A 10,297-nucleotide genomic window follows, 5' to 3' on the forward strand; every position below is an offset into this window, starting at 1 on the left:
TTCACTGGAGATGAGAGTCCTGAGAACTACCGACCGAGCTCTCCTTACTTTTTAAACAAACTCCAAAATAAGGCTATACTTGATATCTCTATTCTTCTGTGTATATTTCCCCCAGGACATCCCAAGGCATCAGCACAGCTGAGGACACAATACTTCACAGGAGCAAAGAGTTCTGGGGCGGCCAGGGGTAGGTTTTGATCAGCCATACTGATGATCCAGAAAAGCACAAAAAAGTATGCCGTGATCCAGGCTCTACTTGGCAACTTTCTCTTTTAATGCTTTTGTACTCTCTTGTTTTTTGTTTGGTTTGTTTTGTTTGCTTTTTAGGGCCACACCTGCACAGCATGTGTAAGTTCCCAGGCTAGGGGTTGAATCAGAGCTACTGGCCTATTACCACAGCCACAGCAACTCAGGATCTGAGCCACATCTGCAACCTAAACCACAGCTCACGGCAACGCTTAACCAGTGATCGAGGTCAGGGATCGAACCTGCATCCTCATGGATACTCATTGGATTTGTTTCTGCTGTGCCGCAATGGGAACTCCCTGTACCCCCTTGTCGAGTGAGCTAAAGTTGAGCCCAGTGGCAGAGCCTAGGGAACCTGGGACTGGAACATTAGACTGGCGGTGTGAACTCTGGCAAGTCATTTAGCTCCCTGGGTCCCAGTTTTCTCAAGATTAAGTGAAGAGTCTGGACTGCCTGTGGCTTCTAATATTTAGTATACAAAGCCTATAGCCTTCTTTAATCTCACAACTGTCACAGACTTTCCTCCCTACATAACAGGTTGCACTTCCATTGATTTAGTCTTATAGATAAGGCTTGATATACCTATGAATTAAGGGCTCCTTAAGGATTCTTTTTTTTTTTTTTTAATCTTTTTGCCTTTTCTAGGGCCACTCCTGCAGCACATGGAGGTTCCCAGGCTAGGGGTCTAATCGGAGCTGTAGCCCCCGGCCTATGCCAGAGCCACAGCAATGCAGGATCTGAGCCTCGTCTGCAACCTACACCACAGCTCACGGCAACATCGGATCCTTAACCCCCTGAGCAAGGCCAGGGATCGAACCCGCAACCTCGTGGTTTCCAGTTGGATTCGTTAGCCACTGAGCCACGATGGGAACTCCAGGGCTCCTTAAGGATTCTTAAGATGTTCCCTTAAGTTTCTCTTAGTTGAACTTGACTATGACCGTAACACTGCCTGGGCCCTAGAATATCCAAATTTTCCAACTGCCTACATCATTCCCTCAAGTACCTGGCCTCAGAAAATCATCTTTCTAGCTAAAACACTAAATAGGACAACAAATATTTTCCCTCACCAAACAGAACAAAGGTGAGACCCTTAATGTCTGACTGTCAAGGGCAAAAGCTAACCAGAAAGGGAGTTCCCATTTTGGCTCAGCGGTAACTAACGTGAATAATATCCATGAGGACGTAGGTTCAATCCCTGGCCTTGCTCAATCCCTGGGTTAAAGATCCAGGATTGCCATGAGCTGCAATGAAAATTGAAGACACGGCTCCGATCCCTAGCTGCCACAGCTGTGGTGTAGGCTGGTGGCTACAGCTCCAATTTGACCCCTAGCATGGGAACTTCCATTTGCCATGGATGTGGACCTAAAAAAAAAAGAAAAGAAAAGAAAAAAAAAGGTAACCAGAAAAGTTCATTCGGGGGGATGGGGAAAGGAGATATTGATATATTGCCTTCTGAGGCTTCATGGAGATGAAGGAGTCCTGGAAACAGGGAAACCCTTCAGGACCAGGAAAAAGTGATTTAGCCGGGTGCCCTCCAGATTTCCTAGCAAAGACTGAGATGAGGCGAGGCCATCTGGATATCCAAATGCTGAGGAACCAGCACAAGCTGTGCTATTAGACAGACCTAGATTCAAATCCCAGGCCACCCATGGGAACTTGAGCTTAGAAAGGCAGCTCAACCAACCTCTCCAGGCCTCTATAATCTTCTTCTACAAAATGGGGAAGAAGTTGGTGTGAAGCTTAAATTGAACAAATTAAGCTAACATACATGAAGTACCCAGACTATTGCCTAGGATACCATAGACGTTCAATAAGTATTAGTTGTGTACCCCAAGTTAATTTGTGACTGGCCTGTTATCTTGGGAGGAGGAACCCAGACATCCCCTCAGCTGGCACATGCCATCTGCATGCTCCTGGAGTGCACTGATAGATCTGTCCCTATGCATTTGTGCTTTTGTCCTTTCTTCTTTTAGTGAAATGTCCTTTTAAAAAGTCCCAACTTTGCCTCAGCCAAACTAAGGGGAAAATGTCATTTCTTGTACGCAGGCAAGGGGGTTGCGGCTCTGTGTCCTTAGCAGCTGTGCTGTGGAAGCCACACCAGAAATCCACTGAGTAGCCTTGGGCTCCTCCCCAGCCACCCTCAACAAGGGCAGAGATTCCCTGGCGGGCAGCAGCCGTAGCCTCCTGGTACTTGCCCATCTCCCCCAGATCCCTCCACCCCCGCCCGATAAATATTAATGGCGTGAATTCCATTCTCCCACGGTAATCAGGGCCCTCACCACGTGCGCTATCAGCGCTCACCTCACTCTAACCGGCACTATTAAACACAGCACGGCTTCACTAGTGGAGAGTGCAGAGCCCCAAATCCAAGTCTTCTAGCTATGCCCTCCCTTTCTGGCTTTTGCCCATGGAGCAGGGGCGGGAGGACGGGCGGTGTGGGTAGTTTCCCGCCCCAAGCCGCTCCAACTCGCCCCAACCGGTCCCAACTGCAAGGTCTGCAGAAGTCAAGCCTGCGCGTGGCCCTGAGAACAGGCGGAGGGAGGGGACGAGGAAGGTGGGGCGGAGTCAGGGAGCCCACGTTGGCCACGCCCACTTACGTAGGGTATAAAGGCCCGCTTTTCCGCTCACCACCTCCAGTCCTCGAAGGCACGCAAGCGAAGTCACCATGCTGTCGACCAAGTCTATGGTTCTGGGTTACTGGGATATTCGCGGGGTGAGTGCCGTCTCTACCACTGGGCCACTTGGTCTGGGAGACGGACGCGGAGGTGCTCATCATCAGCGGTCTCCGAGAGAAAGGTCTCTACTCGGGACCCAAACGCCGCGACGCGCAACGTTGCGCGGCCGAGCCCAGCCGAGCTCCTGGGCCGCGGAAACCGACTCCTGCCTCATCTCTGGGATCCCCGGCCCGGGGGAGGGAGGCTGAGGGCAGCAAGCCGCCCGGGTCGGTCTCGGGGGCCGCTTAACGACCGCCTCGGCGGGATGCAGGCCTTCAGCAGCCCTGGGCCGAGGGGAATGGGGACGTTGGCGGGCGGGGGGTGTGCGGAGGCGGGTGGGAACAGCGCAGGCGCTGAAGCGGGGGCCTTTCCCCCCCCTCAGCTGGCGCATGCCATCCGCATGCTCTTGGAGTTCACTGATACATCCTATGAAGAGAAACGGTACATCTGCGGGGAAGGTAATGCCCCTCTGGGTGCCCAAGCGACGCCGCGCTGAGCCGGGCAGGTCCTCCAAGTGTCCCTATTTTCTTGTGCCCTGAGGGGTGGAGTCCCGCCAAGGTCCGGTAGGACTAAGGACCCAGTCATTTGGGAGCTGTCTGCTGAGTCCTATGTGGGGAGAAAGGCGGGAGTTCTTGCTGTGCCTTAGCCCAGCCCTATCTTAGCACTGAAAGGTTAAGCTTTGGGGCCTGGGTTTGGGAGGTTATTGGAGTTAGGATGTGTCTTTAAATCTTTATTCTACTCAGGTGGGCTTTTAAGGAGCTTGGATCTCACCTCATTCCCTCTGTTACAGCTCCTGACTATGATAGAAGCCAGTGGCTGGATGTGAAATACAAACTAGACCTGGACTTTCCTAACGTAGGTGGCTTTAGGGGCAGAAGGGAAGGCCTTTGACTCTATTCTTGCTCTTTTCCTCTCTACTCTTGGGGGGGGGGGTCTAGAATAAGGGCTCTTAACTTGAGAATAGATAGAATGCAGGGGAGCTTAGAGGGAAAAAATGACATTTCCACTGACAAAAAGTTATCAATTGCTTGTTATGAATATAGCCAATAAGTGGACCTTGGGTATTAGCCATGCCCGTGACTTTGCCACTAGCAGAAATCAGATATTTTCAAATTATATTACATATGTTGCAGATAATTGTAAATAAATATTATTTCCATTTATCATACTTTGAAACTGTGATGGGTGTTACATCTTCTTGTCATTTCTCTTACAATTTTGTTCTTTGAGTGTTGTATAAATTGTGCAATCTGCTTTATGCACTTCAAAGCCTTATTCTAAGAAAGGGTCCATGACATGCACGTGTGCATACGCCCCCCCGAATTAAGCACCCTTGTCTGGAATCAGGTGAGGACCCATTGGCTACCTTCTACTTATTTTCTTCTCTCCTAACACATCTCCTCTCTACTGTTCCCCTTCCTTCAAGTCTCATCTTCTCCAGGAGAGAGAGAGAGACAGGGAGGCCAGAGCAAGTCAGGTCATTCATTTGGTCTGTCCGTTTCTTTCCAGCTGCCCTATCTCATGGACGGGAAGAACAAGCTCACCCAGAGCAATGCCATCTTGCGCTACATCGCCCGCAAGCACAACATGTGTGAGTGGGGTAGGGCTGATGAGATGAGGGCTGCTCACCTGGGAGAGGATGAGGCCGCAGGTGATTTCTCGTCATTTGGCCTGCAGGTGGGGAGACTGAAGAAGAAAAGATTCGAGTGGACATCATGGAGAACCAAATAATGGATTTTCGCATGCAGCTGATAAGACTCTGCTACAGTCCTGATCACGTGAGTGTCCTCCTCCGGTGAAAGACATGAAGAAGAAGGAGCGTTTAGGAACCCAAGCTGCTCTGTTCCGCAGCTGCTTCCTTCCCACCAAGTTTGTCAGAATGGGAAACAACTCTTATTTGGGGCTGGGGGGAGGGGTTGTTTGTCGTATAACTGAGGTTAGCCCCTCTTCCTTTCCGTCCCGCCACCCCTGCCTTCGGGCAGTGAGAGGAAAACACTGGAGAAGGGGCCACAAAGTGTGTGTCACTGGCCCACGCTCTTACTGGCCTGTGGATGATGACAGCTTGTTCTACCTTCCCTCTTACCTGCCTCTCTCCCAGGAAAAGCTGAAGCCTCAGTACTTGGAACAGCTACCTGGACAGCTGAAACAGTTCTCCTTGTTCCTGGGGAAATACTCATGGTTTGCAGGGGAAAAGGTAGGAAGAAAGGAAAGGAAGGCGATCTCTCTCTGTCTCTGCAGGTGTTAATGAGCTCCTCATGCCTGACTCTCTCTCTGTCCCTGCAGCTCACGTTTGTGGATTTCCTTACCTACGACGTCTTAGATCAGAACCGTATCTTTGAGCCCAGGTGCCTGGATGAATTTCCAAATCTGAAGGCTTTCATGTGCCGTTTTGAGGTGATGCTCCCTGCACCTTTCTCTCACCAAAATGCAGGCTCCCCTGCGCCCCCAGGGCCCCCCTTGTGGCAGATTGCCCAATACCAATTGAGTTCGCCCAACACCAGCTTTTGCCTAAAGGATCAGTGATTGGGCACCTGTAAACCTTTAAGCCTTGGAAAGGCCCAGGCTTCCATACCTTGAAGGCACTGTCTACAAGAAGTAGCAGGGGTAGGGGGTGCATGTTGCTATTTTGGAATGGCTCTGTTCCACTGGGTTAGAGTCTTTCTAAGGTTTGGTGTGCCTTCCCTTCAGGCTTTGGAGAAAATAGCTGCCTACATGCAGTCTGACCGCTTCCTCAAGATGCCCATCAACAACAAGATGGCCCAGTGGGGCAACAAGAGACTATACTGAGCACCAGGCGGACTTGCACTGCTTGTTTTGTTCCACCCTGTCCCTTGGGGACTGTACTCTCTCTTCTCTGCTCCTTTCAATAAATAGCACTTAGGCTCCTGGTGTCCAGCTGGATTTGTCTTGGGAGTAAAGGCCGAAGGAGGTGAAGGACATGTGAATTCCATCACTGCCACACTGATATTCCCCACCCCACACCTGGTTCATGGGCTGGAGGTTCTTGCCCAGCCCTTGAGAGTGAGTACTAGAAAGGAAGGTGAGCTTGCACAGCTGTAGAGAAGAGGTGTGTGGAATGAAACCGGCTACCAAGCTAAACTTCGTGGTACTGTGGGCTCAGCAGAACTGGAGCTCAGAAACAGACCCTTATGTATGTGATGAAGATATTTCAAATTGGTGGACTAACCAGTATACAGGATTTGGACAGTTACTTAGCAATTAAAAATAACAGACCCAGTCCTCATACCAAATTGATTTATCTCATTCTAAAATTAACATACTAAAATTAAAATTAACATGAGGAGTTTAAGGCCTAAAGTTAAACACAAAGCCATAGAAGTATTAATGAAAAATGTATGAATATTTATGTTCATAGGGTAGGAAAAGTTTCTCTAAGCCATTTTAAAAAGCCATAAATGAGAGTTCCCATGGTGGTACAGTGGGTTAAGAATCTGACTGCAGAGGCTCAGGTCACTGAGGAGGTACAGGTTTGAATCCATGGCCAGGCGTAGTGGGTTAAGGATCCAGTGTTGCCACAGCTGTGCCTGGGAACTTCTGTATGCCTCGGATGTGGCCATAAAATTTTTTTTTCAGAAGGAAAGATTGACATGTTGAACATTATTTCAAAGTCTAAAGATTTTTTTATGACAAGGAACAACTAAGCAAAATTAAATGGCAAGTGAGATAAAAGACCAATATAGAGACTATATAAAGAGCTCTCATCATTAAGGTAACTCAGGCTTTTTTTGTTTTTAATTGAATATAACTCTCTGTGCTATACAGTAGGTCCTTATTTATGTATAGTAGTTTGTATCTGCTAATCCAAATTACTAATTTAACCATAAGTTTGTTTTTTATATGTGTGTGTGTCTATTTTGTAAGTTCATTTGTATCTTTTTTTTTAGATTCCATGTGTAAGTGATATATTTGTCTTTCTCTATCTGATTTCACTTGGCATGATAATCTCTAGGTTCATTCATGTTGCCGCAAATGGCATTATTTCATTCTTTTTTATGGCTGAATAATATTCCACTGTATTTATGTACCACATCTTCTTTATCCATTCATCTGTTGATGGACATTTAGGTTGCTTCGATGTCTTGGCTATTGTAAATAGTGCTGCTGTGAACATTGTGGTGCATGTATCTTTTTGAATTAGAGTTTTCATCTTTTCCAGATGTATGCCCAGGAATGGGATTGCAGGATCATATGGTAACTCTAGTTTTTTTTTTTGCTATTTCTTGGGCCGCTCCCGCGGCATATGGAGGTTCCCAGGCCAGGGGTCAAATCGGAACTGTAGCCACCGGCCTACACCAGAGCCACAGCAATACAGGATCCGAGCCGTGTCTGCAACCTACACCACAGCTCACGGCAACGCTGGATCGTCAACCCACTGAGCAAGGGCAGGGACCGAACCCGCAACCTCATGGTTCCTAGTCAGATTCTTAACCACTGCGCCACAACGGGAACTCCTAACTCTAGTCTTTTAAGGAATCTTCAGACTATTCTGCATAGTGGTTGTACCAATTTATATTCCCACCAACAGTGTAGGAGGGTTCTCTTTTCTTCACACTCTCTCCAGCAGTTATTATTTGTAGACTTTTTGATGGTGGCAATTCTAACTTGGAAGCAACTCAGTTTTTTAAAAATGGTCAAAAATCTGTGAATAAATGATTTATGTAAATAGAAGTATTGATGGCCAAAAAAGAAGAAAAAGTTAAAAAGATGTTTATAATCCAAGAATTACAAATTATACCAATAAGAGACCATTTTTCCATCTATCAGATGAACACATTTAAAATTTATAACGTGTTGGCAAAGCTTGGAGAAATAAGGATTTCTTTCTGGTGAACTTGTAAATTGGTATAGCTACTTTGGAGGACAGTTTGTCAATATCTTCTAAAATTCAAATCATATCCTGTGACCCAACAATGATGACCTTGCTTCCTCAAACCTAGTGAGTGAAACCTAGTCTCCTGGAAGTAAGAACACTACAGTCCTATGTCATGTAATCAAGGAAGCGACATGCCATCACCTTTGCTGTATTTTATTAGAAGAAATCACAGGTCTCGCCCACACTCAAAGGGAGAGGATTCCCAAGAGCGTGAGTACCAGAAGGTGGGATTACCGGGCCATTTAGAGTCTGTTCACCACAGGGAAGAGGCATGGAAATGGGAAATTGGCCCTGCAGTCCCTTGAGAAGAGAATCCTGGGGAAAACTGATGACAGAGCGTCATGGCAATTGCAAAGGAGAGGTTTAAAAAGCATGGAGTATTTTTTCCACATGAATTCCAGATAAACTGTAGAAAAATCACGTTCCAACTTTTTCTAGTTACTATGTTAGGGAAAATCCACTTAACAGTTACCCAAAATCAAGAAAGCTGGAAAGGGAGTTCCTGTTGTGGCTCATCAGAAATGAATCTAGCATCCACGAGGACTCAGGTTCCATCCATGGCCTCACTCAGTGGGTTAAGGATCCGGTGTTGCCATGAGCTGTGGTGTAGGTCACAGACAGGGCTCAGATCTGGTGTTGGCTGTGCCTGTGGTGTAGGCTAGTGGCCACAGCTCTGATCCGACCCCTAGCCTGGGAATTTCTATATGCCTAGGATACAGCCCTAAAAAGAAAAAAGACCAAAAAAAAAAAAAAAAAGAAAAAAAAAAAGCAGGGAAGGCATCTCTGAGGAGCAGATTCATTCCACACCAAGACTTGGCTTCCCCATGTCCCAACCACACCTGATGCTAGTTCTGTGATGGGCAAGAAGAGAATGATGTCACAATGGCTGCCTGAAAGCAAAGAAGGGGTGTAGATGCCCTGACATCCCAGAGGCACACAGGCCACACATAGGTTGCAAGGCTGGTATACCAGTGATGGGTTTGTGCAAGCAGCATCAATAAGAACTTTTCAAAACAAAACTCGTGATAGGTGCATTAAATTTGGTGGAGCAGCTCCCCAAAAAGAAGGAAACTCGTTTCATTGTTGAAGATTGAGCAACTGGATTAGGGCCTTTCCAGTTCAGAAGGAAATAGCTTATGCAATTCAAGCAAAAGTTGTAGAGTTATTTTATTGGTGGGGTGGGCAGATGAGGGACTCCAATGTGTGTGGACATGGATCTTTAAGGGCTTACGGAAACACCTGGACTTGGTACAGAAATTACACATTCCTTATCCTTCTGCGGTGAGCCACCTGGATACAACAAATTTAGGGGGTCTAGATGGATGGTAGGGAAAAGAGAAGGAAAAGATATTTAACTAATGATTTTCCTAATATACAAGTTTGTTCTTACCCTTCCCCTGCTTGAATAGGACTAAGTGGCTTCTTAGGCCTTGAGAAAAAGACAGTCTCCTCGAGGGTACTAAATCCTTCATAGCCTGACCTCTGCTTCCCTTGCAGCTACATCTCTTGGCAGGTGCCCTAGAGCACTAGGTCCAGCCTTCCTGAATTCCCTAGACTCTAGAGTCAGGCTGCCTGGGTTCAGATCCTGGCTTGGCCACAGTAATCTCTGGCCTCCTGTGCCTCTGTGCCTTCTCTGACAAATGAACCCCCCCTCCCTAGGACTTTGTAAGGAATAAGCTGGTATTTCTACAGCACTTTAGAAGGACCATTGTTAGATAAATTTATAAATTAGCCCAGTGCACCATGTTCTCTTTGATCTTCCTGCTTTTGGACTTGCTGTCCTCTGCCTGGAATGCTTTTGCTCTGGCCAACTAAGCCCGCCTGATGCCTCTTCATCCTCTAAGGTAAGCTGAGAAGCCCCTGCCCGGGGGAGTCACAGTTCAGAACCCCGTGGGAAGCATAAGTGATGGCCACCAGAGATTTCTCTTTGCTCTCCTCTGGGAGAAGCTTCGCTACCCTTTTGAACTTACGTGTAATGTTCTGACTTGCTTTGGCGAAGTTACACATGTCATTTGTGGACATTACACAGTTTTCCAAGCAGGAGTGTTAAGAGCCAGTGCGGGAGTGGCCATATCTGTTTGGACCACTGTCATGATTGGGAGGAGGAGCCCAGCAGAAAATCCATGAGAACCAGGGCCTGTTGCCCACAGCTGACATGGAGCATGAGCAGGAAATTAATGTGCATTAAGCCTCTGAGATTTAGTTTCTCCTGACAGACATTCCTCTACTTCCCCCAGCTAATTTAATGCACTGGTTTTATTTTTATTTCTTTTGGTTTTGGGGGCGCCGTACCTGTGGCACATGGAAGTTCCCAGGCTAGGGGTCAAATGGGAGCTACAGCTGCCAGTCTACGCCACAGGCACAGCAACGCTGGATCCTTAACCCACTGATCAAGGCCAGGGATCAAACCCACATCCTCAAGGATCCTGGTCGGGTTTGTTAA

At 47.4% G+C, this 10,297-nt stretch overlaps 1 protein-coding gene across 1 annotated transcript; it reads left to right on the top strand.

Moving 5' to 3' along the window:
• Positions 1-2,868: 2,868 nt before the first annotated feature.
• LOC125129881 (glutathione S-transferase Mu 5) lies at positions 2,869-5,849 on the top strand. Its single transcript, XM_047785088.1, has 8 exons — positions 2,869-2,959; positions 3,343-3,418; positions 3,751-3,815; positions 4,470-4,551; positions 4,638-4,738; positions 5,059-5,154; positions 5,244-5,354; positions 5,649-5,849. Exons 1-8 carry the CDS (start codon positions 2,912-2,914, stop codon positions 5,745-5,747), a joined length of 678 nt encoding a protein of 225 aa, XP_047641044.1. The 5' UTR covers positions 2,869-2,911; the 3' UTR covers positions 5,748-5,849.
• Positions 5,850-10,297: the final 4,448 nt, after the last annotated feature.

The sequence above is a fragment of the Phacochoerus africanus genome, chromosome 6 (assembly GCF_016906955.1).
Source record: "Phacochoerus africanus isolate WHEZ1 chromosome 6, ROS_Pafr_v1, whole genome shotgun sequence".
NCBI lineage: Eukaryota > Metazoa > Chordata > Mammalia > Artiodactyla > Suidae > Phacochoerus > Phacochoerus africanus.

Bases quoted from the DNA above. Each gene is read 5' to 3' on its own strand.
- LOC125129881 (XM_047785088.1), top strand. From the start codon at position 2,912: ATGCTGTCGACCAAGTCTATGGTTCTGGGTTACTGGGATATTCGCGGG. The intron at 4,552-4,637 runs GTGAGTGGGGTA...TTTGGCCTGCAG, and splicing joins CGCCCGCAAGCACAACATGT to GTGGGGAGACTGAAGAAGAA. The intron at 5,355-5,648 runs GTGATGCTCCCT...CCTTCCCTTCAG, and splicing joins CTTTCATGTGCCGTTTTGAG to GCTTTGGAGAAAATAGCTGC.